Genomic DNA, 15,620 nt, shown 5'->3' with positions numbered 1-15,620 from the left:
CAGAGGGACCTCAGTTGGGGCTGGGGCCACCTGGGCTCCGGTCACCAGGGACTCCACCCAAACTACAGAAGGAACAGGAGGGGCAAGAGGTCTTTGCTGGCCCTGCCTACTCACGTGAGGCCCCGGGCTAGGCTGGCAGCGGCCAGGGCCAGACTGCAGAGTAGGACGGGAACCCACCGAACCCTCCCAGGAGCCCCGCGGGATACATGCTATGGTCCCATTCTGCAGATGCAGAATCTAAGGTTCACGGGCAGTGAGGCTGGTACCGGCACAGGGAGGGAGTGCAGGGGCACACCGGACCTGGGGAGGGAAGCCACGTTCTCAGTGGGCCTGCGGGGGCCCTGGATCCGGCCAACGGGTAGGAGCTGGAGGGACCCTCTTCCACGGCGAGGAGGAGCAGGGGAGGCCGCTCAGCCCGCCTTCCAGCTCCAGACGGGACCAGGGTGCGGCCGATGAGGCCCCGGATGCTGGATCTGAGTGTCAGAGTGAGGGGAGCCAGGACACCCGTGATGGCTGGGTGCTGACCTGGCTTTGAGTTTCAACTCCCTGTTGACTCAGGGGTGACTTGAGGCACGCTGATCACCTCTCTGCGCTCCAAACCGAGCTGGTACATGGTAGTGCCTGCCTCACTCAGAGGTCGTAGGGAGTAAATGAGTACAGGGCAGAGAGCACAGGGCGAGTTACTGTTCTTCGTGTGATTCAAATCTTCTCACCTGGGGCGGGTGAGTCCTCACGGGCTTGAAGGGGGAGGGGTGGTTCTCGAAATTGCCCTGGGACGTGAGGCTGCCTTGGTGGAAAGAGTGGGCTTTGAGGTCAGAGAGGGTCCATACTGCTGTGCAATCTTGGCCGTGTGACTTAACCTCTCTGAGCCGGTCTCCTCAGCTAGAGAGTGGTGATAAGTGCCTCGCCCGACTGTTGGCAGGATTCAGTAAGAAGGTGATGTAAGAGTCTTCTGCCATGGTAGGTACACACTATATATATTCTTATTATCTGTATTATTTGGTATCTCAGAGCCTGGAGGAAGGACAGGGCACACGGAAGGCTTCTGCAGGGGAAGTGGGGAGAGAAAATGGGCCAGCAGTTTTGGCCTAAAATGTGGTACCATGAGCCCCGACTCTGGCTCTCCTCCAGTCACCGGAAGAGCTTTCAGAGAGAGGGATGCCTGGGCCCCTTGGACCCCTGGGTCTGGAGTGAGACCCGGGGAGCTGGGAAACCTCCCCACGTATTCCCAGTGAGCAGCCACAGCCGAGAAGACTTGGCTGGGAGACCCTCCCCCAAATTACTTCCTGGGTTTTCAACATCAGCGTGGGAAGGGGACACCCACGCCACCCTCCACGTGTATGTCTGTTGCGGGCCCCACCCCCAGAGTGGGACCGAATGCAGGTGGAGCCCTTCCTTCCAGTGGCCCTCAGCCCCGGGGTGCGGTACAGACAGCTGAGGAGCTTTTAAAACAATTCTGCCGCCCGGGCCCTCGCCAGCCCCATCAAATCGGGCTCTCTGGGGACGGGGCCTGGGAACCTGTATTTTTAGCATCTCTACGTGAATTTATGCCTTACACAGATTAGATGTGGCTCCTGAAAACTCGCCTGTCTCATTGCGTAAATCACGTCACTCTCAGAACCCCAGAGAGTCACCTTCCAAAGAAATAGCTTGGCCAACTCTTTTGAGATGGGAGCGGTCTCCCTGATCTGTTCTGTGGGCCCCGCAGAGCTGTGGAAGGGCGGAAGGCAGGAAGGGGACGCTCGGGGGACCCAGGGCTTCCAGGGGAGGCCAGGGGGTGGGGTGCGCACTGCTCTGGGGTTCCGGGGGATGGGGGCTGTCCCGGCTCTGCGCCCCCCCCCCCTTGCGGGACCGGAGCATCCTGGCCCAGATGTGAACGTGAGATAGATCACCACCAGCCCCACATTGCGCCCAGAGGGAGAGCCAGCTCTCGGCAGCGGGGACGTGGCCTCAGGCACAGGGAGACTTCCTAACCCCGCCGGCCTCTCCCCCACCCCCAGCTGTCCCCAGGCTCCGAGGAGGACGAGGCCCACGAGGGCTGCAGCCGGGAGAACCTGGGCCGGATCCAGTTCAGTGTCGGCTACAACTTCCAGGAGTCCACACTCACTGTGAAGATCATGAAGGCCCAGGAACTGCCAGCCAAGGACTTCAGCGGCACCAGCGACCCCTTTGTCAAGATCTACCTGCTGCCGGACAAGAAGCACAAGCTGGAGACCAAGGTGAAGCGGAAGAACCTGAACCCCCACTGGAATGAGACCTTCCTCTTTGAAGGTGAGGCTGGGGCCGCACCCCACCCCCACCCAGAGTCCCCTCTTCCCCGCCACCACGGCCCCGCTCAGCTGCACGGGTACAGACGGGCGCACCCACGCGCGCATCCACACCTGCGTGCACCCGCCCACGCAGGCACGTGTTTGAGCCCAGTGAACCTGCCGCATTTCGCGTCTAGCTGGGATCAGGTTACCGGGGGCCGTGGGAGCCGCACCACGGCCAGAGGCCCGGGAACCGAACTAGACCACCTCCTGGGCTTTCAGCTCAGACACAGGGCTCACCCTGAGTGAGGAGGGCAGGCAGGCAGGGAGGCGTCCACAGGACCCAGGGGCGGAGCACCGGGAGCAGTCACAGGTTAGTGGTTGAGAGCACGAGCTATGCACCGCCCCCCCCTCCCCCCCCCCCCCCCCCCCCCCCCCCCCCCCCCCCCCCCCGCCCGGCTGTCTGTTCGAAATCCGGCTCGGCCACTTCCTAGCCGTGTGACGGGGGCACGTTCCTGAACGTCTCTGTGTCGTGGTTTCTTCGTCTCTAAGACAAAGATAATCCCAGTGAGGGTTGGAGACAAATCCTGAATTGCGAAGGCAGGCACGATATCCAGAGAACCCATGAGCGCAGTTTGTTAAATACACTCTGTCCGCTCCCCTTCGCTGAGCCCTTCCCCTGTACTTCCTCCCGCCCCCACCGCATCCAGATACACGGGAACAACAGCTCTGAACCATGCCCCTGGCTCCTAGAGAGCACTGAGACAAATGTCTCTCCTGCAGACTCTCTCTGAAGGCCGCCTTTATCTCTTATCTCTGAGGATGCGAGGTAACCAGGAAGCTGGGTGCGAGATCAGGGAGTGATTTCCGTCCCAGCCCTTTTTTGGTGCCTGGACTCCACTTAGAGAAGCCATTGCCCTTTCCTGACATGGCTCAACCAGTGAGAATAGGTCCCTACAACTCCAACTGCCAGGTGCCTTGGCACTCTGGAATTTTCAGTGTGTGCCCCGAGGAATCTTCCCTGCCTGGTGTCCCAGCCATTTGACACCCCACCCGTTCCGCAAGGTGGCAGCCAGCTCGCCTCAGATAAATCGTTGAGGGTGAGCTAGTGGGTGCTTGTGTGTTTCCGGACCCTTCTCCTCCCCAGTGCGGTGTGGGGGCCGGGGAGAGGCCCCGCTCTGCAGGTGCGTGTAGCCAGCTGACGGGGCGAGGTTTATGAGCATATCTTCGATCCACTGGTCTCTTCTGCAACATTTATCTAGACTCAGCGATGGGCTGGGCGCTGTTCTCGGCACTGGGGGGTGCAGAAAAGGGCAAGGCACCATTGGCCCTCAAGGCGTTCCTGATCTAATGGAAGACACAGACGTGTAGATAATGAAGGCATATGCTGCAGGGCAGATGCTGTAGGAATCCACTACGAGCTCCCCTTGGTAGTGTTGGAAGACATTCCCCAGAGTGGGAGCCATTCAGGATGGGTTTTGATGGATGAATAGGAGTTTGCCCAATAAGAGTCTTCCTCCTCTGCTGTTGAAGAGGCTGACTCCTGTGCGGCGACCTCCTGGAACCGCCACCGTTTCTAGAACACTTGTCCTCATGCGTTTCACCTGGATAGATGCCAAAGGTCCCCTGGGCAGGTCCCTGGCGGGGGGCAGTGCGGAGGGGGGACTCCCAGATGAGCAAGACAGAGCCCCCTTCGGTCTGAGGAGGAAGCCCTGAAGAAATTCAGAGGCTGGGGACTTGGGGAACATAGGATTTCCCCTTCCAGCACACCACTCCTCTCAGAGGCATTTCTGCTTCTAGCATCTGGCCGAACGTGCCAGAATCCTCCAGAGCTCTTTCTTTCCCTTCATCTTCTCCACCAGTCGGGCTGAGGTATTAAGTGTCCTCTCTCCTTCCTGCTCACACCCTAGTTCAGGCCCTCACCATCTCAGGCCTCCAGGCTGACCTAGACCCCCTGCGCCTCCCAGGCCGGCCCCTCCTCTGACCAAGCCTCCCCGGTCCAATGACTCCGGCTTCAGCCCTTCCCCAAGGCCTCCTACCATCCATTTCCATCCCACTCAGGCTCCCTCCCCTGGCTCTCCCTCTGGTCTTATCTCCCGCTGCACCCCGGCACACTCCAGCAGCTCGGTCAGGCCATTTCGCTGGCATTCATTCATTCTTCCAATTATTGGTCCACTTAAACAAATACTTATCGAGTGCCTACTATGTGCCAGAAACAGCGTTAGATGCTGGGATCCGGTGGTTGAGGGCAGCGATGCCTTCCTGGAAATCCTCGCCTAGTGGGAGTCAGACTCAAGGAAACAGATACATCTCTGTGACAGCCCCGGGGTGTGTGACGTGAAAAGAAATTGCTGGAACGTAGAGCAGGGGATCCGACCCCGTCTGGGATGTCAGGAAGGAAAGCGGTGACCTGTTCAGGAAGAGGAAAGGCCAGGGTGGGTCACGGAGGCGCCACCAGGCAGGAGAAGCCGGGTGCCGAAAAGCCGGGAAGGAGGCTGGTGCGGTGAGAGCCCATCGCCGGCCAAGAGTGCTCACAAGAGGGGCAGAGAGAGGTCAGCGGGCCAGGCTGTACAGAAGGACTTGAAGCCAAGGCAGGGCACGCAGCTTTTACTCTAAGTGCCCTGGGAGCCACTGAAAGGCTTTAAGCGAGGGAGTGTCATGATGTGATTTCTATTTTTAAGGGATCGCTCTGCTGTGTTGACAATGGACGGTAGGAGAAGGCGTGCAAGTAGGGAGGGCGGTTTGGAAACTCTCGCGGCTCTCTAGGCAAAATGTGCCAGTGGCGGGGATGAGGGAGGAGAAGGGGACAGCCGCAGGATCTGTTGAGGAACAGTGAAGGACAGGCCGATGCCCTGGAAGGAAGCAGGGGGGAAGCGCGAGTCCTAGGACAAGCATCCACTCCTGTCTCTCTGTGTCTTTGCCGCTTCCTCCACCTCGAGTCCTCCTGGGACTTGGCTTCTGGTGGCCGTGGCCACCTCCGACAGGGCCACCAGCCCAGGCTTGTCTCGGGATGATCGGCAGTGGCAGGGCTTCCCAGAGAGAAAGGGGCCGCTGCCCGGCCACCAAGACAGCCATGTGACAAACGAGTGGGTCAGTGGTCCCCGTTCTGCTCTCTATCAGCTGGGAGACTTGGGGCAAGTAATTTAAGTCATCCGCAGCTCAGTCTCCTCTTCTGTGAAACGTACAAGATGCCATCCACCTTGGAGAACTGTCAAGAGAGACAGATGTGACGGGGACAGTTCTTGCTAATGCTGCGGGAAGGTCTGAATTCGGCTGCTGCCTGCTGTGCCTCAGTGGGGCGGCAGCAGGACCGCACGGGGGCCGGCCCTCTTCCTCCCGGGGCCTCCCTGCCCTGGAGCATCACCCTGCCCAGGCCCTGTGTGGCCCCTCTGTCTCACTCTTCACCCAGGCTGTCTGTCCCCCAGGTTTTCCCTACGAGAAGGTGGTGCAGAGGGTCCTCTACCTCCAGGTCCTGGACTACGACCGCTTTAGCCGCAATGACCCCATTGGAGAGGTGTCCATCCCTCTCAACAAGGTGGACCTGACCCAGATGCAGACCTTCTGGAAGGATCTGAAGCCATGCAGCGATGGGAGTGTAAGGCCCCACTTGTGGGTCCCTGGCTTGGGGGCTGGCAGGTCAGGGCTGGCAGATCTGGTCCTGTCCCCTGGCATGTCAGGAGGGTGGGGGGGGGGAGGTGCAGCCAGTGCACAGGGCAGCGGAGTTCCCGCCCTGGGTCTCAGAGCTGGTGCACCGCGCTGGGGAGAATTGCCTGAGCTGTGACAAGGAACCTGGACTCTGCTCAGGGAGTGGGGGCTCATGGGGGGTGGGGGTGGCGCCCAGAACTGCCAGATGAGGGGACACCAGGTGTGACAGAGGTGACAGATGGGGGTGGGTAAGCACCCCAGCCAGCCAGAGTTCTCTAACTGTCCCCTCTCCCCTAGTCCCCAAGCCCTCCTGTTCTCCCTCCCAGAGGAGCTGAGGCAAGGCTGGGGGACAACCCTCTCCAAAGCCCAGGCTCACCCCCCCCACCTTATCCCCCCCAGGGGAGCCGAGGGGAGCTGCTCTTGTCTCTCTGCTACAACCCCTCTGCCAACTCCATCATCGTGAACATCATCAAAGCCCGGAACCTCAAAGCCATGGACATCGGGGGCACATCAGGTGCTGGGGCCTGTCATCACAGAGGGTGGATGGACTGGGGAGTTGTGGGGACGTGAGGGTCATGCTGGATGTGGAAAGCAGGGTCTGAGCTGTGGCACTCACCCCTGACCGTCCTACCCCACCTCTGGTCTCAACTCCTCTACCCTAGAGCCCTAGGTGGCCCCCTCTGGAGCACCCCTGGGGTCAGCATCATCTTGGACTCTCCCCTTACCAGAATCAGAGAGAAGGGGAGCACTGTGGTGGGAGACCTGGGCTCCAGCCTCAGCTCGGACACTACTGTGGGGCTCGGCCTCTGTGGGGTTGGGTTTCCTCCTTTCTGTTCACAATAGGGCCCTGGGTGATGGCTGAGGTCCCTTCCAGTTCACCCATCCGCTGGTCCCCAGATCCCTCTCCTTGTTGCTTAGGGCTTTCCTCACCTTCTGGGGAAAGCTTACAGTCCCTCCTGCCCCAGTTTCCACACTTGGAGAAGGAGGGGGATCCTGGGGAGCCCCCCACACTGCCCATCTGACCCTTCTCCTACCCATCTGCCAGACCCCTACGTGAAGGTGTGGCTGATGTACAAGGACAAGCGGGTAGAGAAGAAGAAGACAGTGACGATGAAGAGGAACCTGAACCCCATCTTCAATGAGTCTTTTGCCTTTGATATCCCCACTGAGAAACTGAGGGAGACAACCATCATCATCACTGTCATGGACAAGGACAAGCTTAGCCGCAATGACGTTATTGGCAAGGTAGGGGCCTCGTGGGAGGGGTAACGCACCTGTCCTCACAAGAAGGAGCAGGGGTAGTAGGTGAGCTCAGGGCTGAGCAGCAGGAGAGAGAAGGGCCAGTCTTTTCCCCTCTCTGGGCCTCCATTTCATCTGGAAATGAGAGGCTAGGACAAAATCTCCCTTAAGTGTCCTCCTGTGGGTTCAGCAGCTCAGGACAGACCACTGGGAGGGCAGGGAAAGGAGGAAGTGGGAGAAAGAAGCGCCCTGGATCCCCAAAAGAGGATTTGCTGGACAGGACCCTCGGGCAAGGTAAGGACCTCCGAGCAACGTCACCCAGGTCCCATCTTCAGAGGGCAAGCTATGCGGGCCAACGTCAAGAGCTACAGCGAGACTCCAAATACCTGGCTTCAGTTGCCACCTCATCTGCTACTAAAAGCTGTGTGACCTTGGGCAAGTCACTTGTCTCTCTTTTCCTGCGGTGTCCTCATTTTTTAAAAAAAGTGTATTGATTTATTTGGAGAGAGACAGAGACAGTGCAAGTGGGGGAGGAGCAGACAGAGAGGGAGAGAGAGAGAGGGAGAGGACTCCGGGCTGCCAGAGCAGTGCCCGATGTGGGGCTCGAACTCAAAAAAACATGAGATCATGACCTGAGCTAAAACCAAGAGTCAGACGCTCAACAGGACTGAGCCACCCCGGCGCCCGAAGTGCCCTCGTTTGTAAAACGGAGCTAATAGTACCAACCCTATAGCACTTCACCCAATGGTGTGAGAATTGCCTGAGATATGTGGGTATCCTCCTTGTAGAAAGTGACCTCTTCTCATCATCTACTAACCAAAAAATCCATGCCAGGCCTTCGGTTTTTCCGGGATGTGATTCTGTGACACAAACCCTTCTGTTTCTCTACTTTGAAATGTCTGTCCCTGTGTTCATTTATGGTTTTAGTGTTGAGAGGTTGGGCTTGGGAATCAGACCTCCTGGGCCCAGCCCCCCTCTCGACAGCCATGACCTTTCTGCGCCCCATCTCCTCCTCTCACGATGAGAGTAAGACAGTCCTAACCTCACAGGCGACACCCCTAGTACAGTGCTTAGAAGGTATGTGTTAGCTGCCATTATAATAAAAGTTATTTTTGAAACATTCCTACTAAGGGCATGTTTGTGCATCTGGGCGCGGAGCTTTGACCAGGAGCAGTGCAGGAAGCCAGTGATCAGGGCAGGCCAGGTGAAGGACAGATGCCAGACGCCCGTGAGGAGAGACTATGGATCACCTGGTCTTACCCCTGGCGCGACCCAGGGGTAAATGGGGGTAAATGGGAAAGGATGGCCTGGGCCCCCGCAGGGAAGGGGGCCAAGGTGGAGGCAAGCCTCAGACAGATGGGGTTGAAGAACTTAGCTCCTGGGGCTAAGGGAAGCAGGGGGCCTCAAAGAGGATACCTGAGTCCTGCCCCCCACCTGGTATGGCCCAGGGAGCATGACTGGCCAGCCTGTGGTCACAGGTGGGACAGTTTCTCAGGGTGGCGTCACCCATACCCCAGCAGGACCATGTGTTCCGAGCAGGCCTGAGGCCTGCTAAGCCCCCTCCTTGACCAGCTGGGGCCAAGGGCCACATAGCCACATCTACTTCTAAGCTTTTCTGAAGCTTAGCCTTTTCGAGTTGGGTGTCCTTTAGATACAAATTATAGCTGCTTTTGAAACCATCCTATCTTCTGTTGCCCGAACCAAGGTGAAGGAGGATTGGTTCTCACTTTGGCCTGGGTAGCTCAGGGAGCCCTATGCTTCTAACCGGCCACCGGTCACAAGGCTGGGGTCAGCTGGAGGACCACGTGCACGGCGCCACGAGGCCGCCCCTAACGCAGAAGGCTGCAGGATTGGGCTGATAGTGCAGAGCCAGAAGGACCTAGATTTAAATTCTTCCGCACCACTTACAAATTCCGTGACTGTGGGTGAGTTTCTTCACTCTCCACGCCTTTGTTTCTCCATCTGTAAAATGGGGATCCTATACCTGCCGCACAGGTAAGGATAGGATGATCTGTGTGTAGAAAGCCCCGAACCCGGGGCTCAGTGTGCAGTAAGTGGTGAGGAGGTAGGAGGACTCGTAAGGCAGGAGAGATTGACAGCAGCCAACAGGTAGGGCAGGGAAGGGCGTGGGAACAGACCGTCTCCACCCCCACCTTCGACCCCCATCCCCCACTGCAAAGCAGGTCAGGAGTCTTAACTGGGAAGGGCCAGGCATGCCCAGGCTCCCGGAGGGAAGTGCCACTAGGAAAGTAGGTCATTGCTGGCAGGGAGGAGGCCGGAGGGAGCCTCTGAGGGGAGGTTGTCTCTGTGGGCGGAGGTCCCTTGGTCCCCAAGATCTTGATCTCGGGGTGTCATTGAGGAGATGGAGTGTCACCCCCGGCGGGGGCAGGGGCCGATGCCTCCTCCGAGAGTGTCACTGAGACCGTGCTCTTCCCTTTCTCCCCAGATCTACCTGTCCTGGAAGAGCGGGCCCGGGGAGGTGAAGCACTGGAAGGACATGATTGCCCGTCCCCGGCAGCCGGTGGCCCAGTGGCACCAGCTGAAGGCCTAAGTGGGGCCAAGGGAGGCCCAGGGGGCCGAGGGCCCGGGTCCCCATCATGCCCTCACCACTTTATGCACAATGCCCGGCCTGGCCCCCCGCCGTAGGTGAGGGGAGGACCCTGAGGGCTTGGCCATGGAGGGGTCCCAGGAGTCAGTTGGGCCCCGTTTCTAGGAAGTTCCAGCCTCATCCTCCACTTGTCCAGCTCTGGGGGAGGGGCTCTGGGAGCCATTTTCCTGCTTTGCCCCTTTCCTTCCTGACTTGCTGATACTAAAGAAGTGAGGGAGAGTGTGAAGGCCAGACAGGCAGACGGGCAGATCCCTCCAGAGGCCCGCCAGGTGGGCACGGTCCCCCGTTTTCTTTAAGGCAGTGCCTGGAGTGGAGAGAAGCTGCCTCCTCCCCAGCTCCCGATGTGGGCCCAGGAGAGGGGAGGCCGGGGCGTTTGGCCCCGGCCTGGCCAGGAAAGGCCCATTCCCCGGGCAGTTTCAGGTGCCGACTGGGCCCTGAATGCCAAGGATAGTATATAGCCCGCTCCGGGGTCCTGGAGCCGCAGCCTGTGTCCTTGCGTCGTGTCCACTGTGTGCGCGCGTGCGTGTGTGTGTGTGTGTGTGTGTGTGTGTACGGGGGTGGGGGCGCTCTTACCCTGTCCCCACCCCCGGGGCCGGCAGTGCAGAGAGGGCAGGGTTTCATAAAGTGAGGCAGGGCAGGAGGCTGAGAGAGGTCTACGCACAGAGCCAGGGGGTGGGCTAGGAGAGGCAGGTGAAGGGGGGACTGGGGAAAGGTGGGTGGGGGGGAGAGGGGCAGACAGTGGAGCCGGGCTGAGAACGTGGCTGCCTCCTGCCGCCTCCACCCCGAGCCCCTCTCTGCTCAGTGTTCTCCAGTAGCTCCCTGCCTAGCGATTTCATCTCTTGCACATCATTTCACACCTTTTAGGCACCTACTGTATGCATCACATTCCACCAGGACTCACCTCCCTTCCTTCTCAGGGCCCAAGCCCCCCCACTAGCTCTCTTCTCCAGCACCATCATGCAGACACCCTCAGCCTTCCGGGATCTCATATCCCAGCCAAGCTGGCAATATTCTCCATGCTTCCCAGTTTCCTTCTCCTTCCCTATCTCTACCCCGGTGCCCACCCCCCCACGCTGTAGGAACCTCTGCATCCTCCCCCTCCCCCGTGTTCACAGACCCTCCCTTCCATTCGCAGTCAGGAGTCTCTGGCCCCACCTTCTTTCCCCAGCAGCCGCTTCTGCCCCTCAGGTCAGGCAGGAAACCAGGAAAAGTCCAGGATGCTGCAGGTTCTGAGGTTGCCCCACACAAGCTGTGGTTTCTCTGCCTCAGCGGCTGCAGAGACTAAAACTGGCTTCCCCTTGGAGACAGCAGATTCCGAGATGATCCCTGCTTAAGCCTGCTCATCCCCACCAGGGTCCTGATACTGATACAAGGCAGCTGGCGACTGTCTCAAGTCCAGGGGTCCGCGAGCCTGGGCCTGACATTTCTGACACACGCCACCAGGTGGCGCCCGGATACCACATCTGTGGCGGCTATCTGGGACCACAGTTCTACACCCCATCTCCCCTGCCCCCCCCCCTCCCCTGAGCTGGGCCTGACCCCAGGGGAGACTCTGGATAAGGTTAGGGTCCCCACCTGCGGAGCACGGCAAAAGCATGGGAATTGGGGAACCATTTCCTTCAGTAGGCTTCCCCTTGAGCTGCCCACATGTATTACACTGAATCTCACACCCTGGCCCCATTCCCCTCCCACTAGGATCTGGAGGAATATCACACAGAGTAAGTGAATCATTTTGTAGATTGAGGAGTACTTATGTGAAGCAAATAGTCACCCACATTTCTTGTAAATCCCAATTTTTCTGTTGTAGCTTTGCTTAGAATGAGGGCCGGCCCCAACTGCAGGGTTCTTTTTGGGCGGGCTGGGGACCAGCCCCCCCGCTGGGAGGGCAGCAACTCCGAGGGCTGTGTGGACGTGATCCGAGGGTGCTGTGGAAAGCCTTGAGAGGCGAGGGGTCTGTCATCCTCCACCCCTCCCTCAGATCCCGTGCCCCTCCACCTCTCGGTGCCAGCCCCCGCCCCATGTCCCCTGGCCTGTTGGAGCCTTCAGGGATTGAACCAACCTGCAATGAGTGGGCGGGGCAACTGCATCCCTTTTTTCCCCAGCCCCACCCATGGAGCTATTAACCAATCACATGCAGAGAGCGTCTTTGGGCGGAGTCTGTTCCCAATCGGACCCACCTGGGTTTCCCCTACCCTCAAGACACGCAGCCCAGAGGCGGGGGAGGGGTGGCAAGTGGTGGGCCCAGGGGCCGGTGGGCTGGCACAGGAGGAGGCGGGTGGTATGGGATGAGGAGGGGGTGGGCTAGGCCTATAGGAGAACAGGGAATGGGGGAACTTGAGGATGGGTGGAGGGCACTGGAGCCCTGCCACCATCCCAGGACCTTGGGCAGATCACCCACACTCCCGGGGCCTCAGTTTCCCCATCTGTAAAATGATGGTCATAATACTTCACCTACCTCATAGGGGAGGTTGTGAGGCCGCCGTCACCTGACCTGGGGGTTGAGGCAGGAGGACTGTGAAGGTGCTACCCGGGAGCAAAGTATTATTACTGTAGCCTGAGAGCGAGGCCCCCCTGCCCCTCCCCCTGCAGAGTCTCCAGGGATAGCTGAGGCTGGCCTGGGCCCATCTATCTCTTCTCCACTGTGTCCCAGGTCCCTTCATGAGCGTCATCTGCCGTCTTTGTGGGCACCCTAGATTTGGTTGTTATCTTGTTCAGGTATCCTTTCTTGTGACCATCTCCCTACGTAACTGCTGTACAAATTCCACCTGCCACAGGACCCCGCACCTGCCCACTGGCGCCAGACGCCAGGGAAGGGACAAGGAAAACAGCCACAATAAAAGCCAAGGGGGGGGGCCAGAGCCCCCAACCCGGCTGGGACCCCAGGGGTGGGGTTGGTGGCCGCTGTTTGTATTGTGTTTGAGTCCTTGAGTGCAAGTGTTTTATTTAAAAAAAAAAAAAAAGAAAAAAAAGACAAAACCCACTATCACAAAAAAAAAAAAAAATTGCAGTGAAGAGAAAATGAAGAAAAACTGAAGAAAAAAAAGGAAAAAAGAACCATACAAAAAATTTTCCACCACACGCACCCTCTAAGCCAGCAAGATTTCCTCTTTACAAAATCATATTTTTGTGGGAATGGGCCCTGCTTTTTGTGGCAGGGCCCGTTCTGATTAATAAAGGATCGTGACAAAGTAGGGCCTCGGCTCTTTCCTCTGTGGGTCCCAGCCCTACCTCACCTCCCAGGGGAAGAGGCAGCGGGGTGAGGGGGATGGGGAGCCTGGGACTGAGTCTCCCCTTGTCACCTTCGGGATTTGGCTTCACTGGTGATGAGATCCTCCCTGAGCTTCCGGCTCGTCCTCGGATCTAGAATCTGAACCCACCAGCTGCCCAGCAAGCAGGAGAGCAGCCATATTTCCCAATCAGGCCTGAAGCAAGGCTTGTCGGGAGTAGAGTCTCCCTGAGGTCCTCTAGAGCACACGGCCTCCCTCAGTCCCCAGGGGACCATCACCCCCCTCCAAGGCAGGTCAGACAATCCGAAGCGGGGCCCTCCACCTGCCCTACTGTCCCCTGATGCCAGCTGGGCCATTGTGGTTTCAGACCAGTGTCTCCTTCCCGGTCCTCGCTGGGACAAGGAAAGGGATCCAGGTCTGTGTTGGCTGGATCTTTGTCTTCTCGCCATCCTTTTCTGGTTTAATCCTTTAGGATTAGAAAAGTCTCTCCCACTCAAAAGAGGCCATGGCCAGTCCCGGTCTGAGGACACTGGGCCCCAGTGTCTTCTTTCTCTAGTCACTGTGGTCCCAGGCAAGTTATTTCCTTCCCCAAGACCAGGGTCTTTAGTTCACAAAAAAAGCAATAACCATCCCCACCCCTTCCCTCCCCTCCCCACACACAGCCTGGGGGAAGCTGAGGCCTGGCAGCTCTCAGGGTACTTTAGAAGGAAGGTGCTACATGTGTCGCAGACACAAAAGGGGCAAGTGCACCTGTTACCATGTGTCCACCTGCTGGCCGTCGCGCCCCTGCTCCCCAGCACCTGGGGTGGGCAGCTAGCTGCTTCCTTTCGTGGCACTGAGTACCCCCACCTGAAGCTGCCCACCTTCTCCCCTTCCGCCCCGTCGATTTCTTACAACCTGGCTCAAGTGTCCCATTAAAAGGTGGATTTTTTTTTTTTCCTTTTGGCTTCTGATCTCTGTCCCAGAGATTAGAGGGAGCCCTAGGGTCAGGTAAGTAGCCTCAAGAGCACCCCTTGCCAGAACTTCTGTTCAGGATCTCTCTGGAACAATGGCTCTGGAAAGCTGGGCCGGGAAGCAGGGACAGCTCAGCCTGGCAGACGGGACAGCCCCTCGCCCTGGGATCAGGGGCTCCTCCTGGACTTTTTGCCTTCTCCTGCCTTCACTCTGTTGGCTCTCTCTTCATCCATGCCTTCACCAAGAAATTTGCCCCTCCCTCCCTGGGCCCGGGACCACTGTCCTCTGGTGTTCTCTTCCTCATGCAAGTCCCTCCTGGATGCTACTGCTTTCTGGAAGGCCATCCTGGGCCACGTCCTGCTCTCCTCTCCCTCCCCCACCAAAGACAACGGAAGGACAACGCTTGAACATGCTGTATGCCCCAGCCTGTGGCTCCCCTGACCATCCGTGTCCCTTGAAGATGCCCCGGTCCCCGTGTCTGTGTCCCGCGTGTGTGTGTGTATGTGTGTGTGTTGTGTTTTGTTTAGATTGTAAGCCCCCCCACCCCGGGCAGAGATCCCTGTCTGAATACATGTTCTGTGTGGTGCACCCAGGTGTGCTAATAAATGTCCATCCTCAGAACAAGAGTGCCGGGTGTCTTAAGGAAACTTTGGGACAGGTGGCTGAACAAGCCAATGTGGTGGCATTGGAAGCAGGGAGGGGCTCCTGGGCAGGGTTCCCTGTTCCCAAACACCGTGTTCTGCTTTCCTGAGCCCCTGAGGATGGGTGGGAAGCAGGGCATGACTGTAGCAAAGTTAAGAAAAGGGTCCACATGCACACATACCCCACCCTTTGCTGCTCTGCCGACCAGGTCTGGCCGTGGGGAGGCTCTGGGAGAGAGCAAGAGCACGTCCCACCCATTCCACACCGAGACCTTGACCATCAGCCGAGGACAGAGGGGATCTCCCGTGGCGTGGATTGAGCCCTGGGGTAGGAGGCCTGAAACTCGCCGATGAACAAGTCCCTTCCCTGGCTGGGCCTGTTCCTAGCCCTGCCACTGCCTCTGCTCCTTTGTTGTTACTGTCCCCACTGCCTGCCTTCTTGCTCTTATCCCCGTCTCCCTGATACACAGACAGCTCCTGCACAGCTTCCCTGCCATGCTCCCCCAAGGCCCACCCGCCGCTGACCGCCTCGGACCACGTGGGGCACTGTAGACATGGCCCACCCCCCACCCCCGGCCTTTCAAGGCCCTTCTCTTTCACCCCAAGCCTCCTCCTAACCCGGGCCCAGTCCAGTGACCAACAGAGCTGCTGGGCCAGACCTGACCTTTGGGCCTTGTATGACATCAGCCCCGTTGCCATGGTGATGGTGACCTGGCTTCTCACGGGAGATGAGCCTCTAGGCTTGAGGTTTTAGGATCTTTTTTTCTCTAAATCTTCTTTTTCCCCGTGAACAATGAGGGGAGAAAGAAATACCGTGACTGAGTAAAAAAAAAAAAAAAAAAAGATACAGAGGGGGAGACTGAGAAAAAGGAAAATGGAGCGAGGGAGAGAGAAGAATAGAACCACAGCGGGGCGGGGGCGGGGGTTAGCACCAGCGGGAGATGAAAGGTCAGCCCAGCTTGAGGGAGATTCAAATTATATTGAGAGTCAGGAACCTAAGAATTAAGCTGGAGAGGGCAGAGAACGGTGCCTGGCAGGCAGAGTAAGTTAGAGCGAG

The 15,620-nt window shown here is 58.4% G+C and overlaps 1 protein-coding gene and 1 long non-coding RNA gene across 3 annotated transcripts in view; one reads left to right on the top strand and one right to left on the bottom strand.

Moving 5' to 3' along the window:
- Nucleotides 1-11,538, top strand: part of SYT7 (synaptotagmin 7) — a 61,203-nt gene extending 49,665 nt beyond the window's left edge. For both annotated transcript variants that reach the window (XM_042958479.1, XM_042958480.1), the window contains 5 exons: nucleotides 2,001-2,271; nucleotides 5,675-5,844; nucleotides 6,294-6,408; nucleotides 6,940-7,139; nucleotides 9,580-11,538. In XM_042958479.1, coding sequence (XP_042814413.1) covers nucleotides 2,001-2,271; nucleotides 5,675-5,844; nucleotides 6,294-6,408; nucleotides 6,940-7,139; nucleotides 9,580-9,684 — 861 coding nt within the window. In that variant the 3' untranslated portion in view covers nucleotides 9,685-11,538. The remainder of the gene's footprint in view (nucleotides 1-2,000; nucleotides 2,272-5,674; nucleotides 5,845-6,293; nucleotides 6,409-6,939; nucleotides 7,140-9,579) is intronic.
- Nucleotides 11,539-11,591: 53 nt separating this feature from the next.
- Nucleotides 11,592-15,047, bottom strand: LOC122231174. Its single transcript, XR_006208350.1, has 3 exons — nucleotides 13,041-15,047; nucleotides 12,197-12,264; nucleotides 11,592-11,677 (listed from the first exon to the last, which is right to left on the bottom strand). It is a non-coding gene; the product is annotated as an uncharacterized LOC122231174 (long non-coding RNA).
- Nucleotides 15,048-15,620: the final 573 nt, after the last annotated feature.

This window comes from Panthera tigris, chromosome D1 (genome assembly GCF_018350195.1).
Source record: "Panthera tigris isolate Pti1 chromosome D1, P.tigris_Pti1_mat1.1, whole genome shotgun sequence".
Taxonomy (NCBI): Eukaryota; Metazoa; Chordata; class Mammalia; order Carnivora; family Felidae; genus Panthera; species Panthera tigris.
This window is presented reverse-complemented; position numbering and strand designations above follow the sequence as displayed.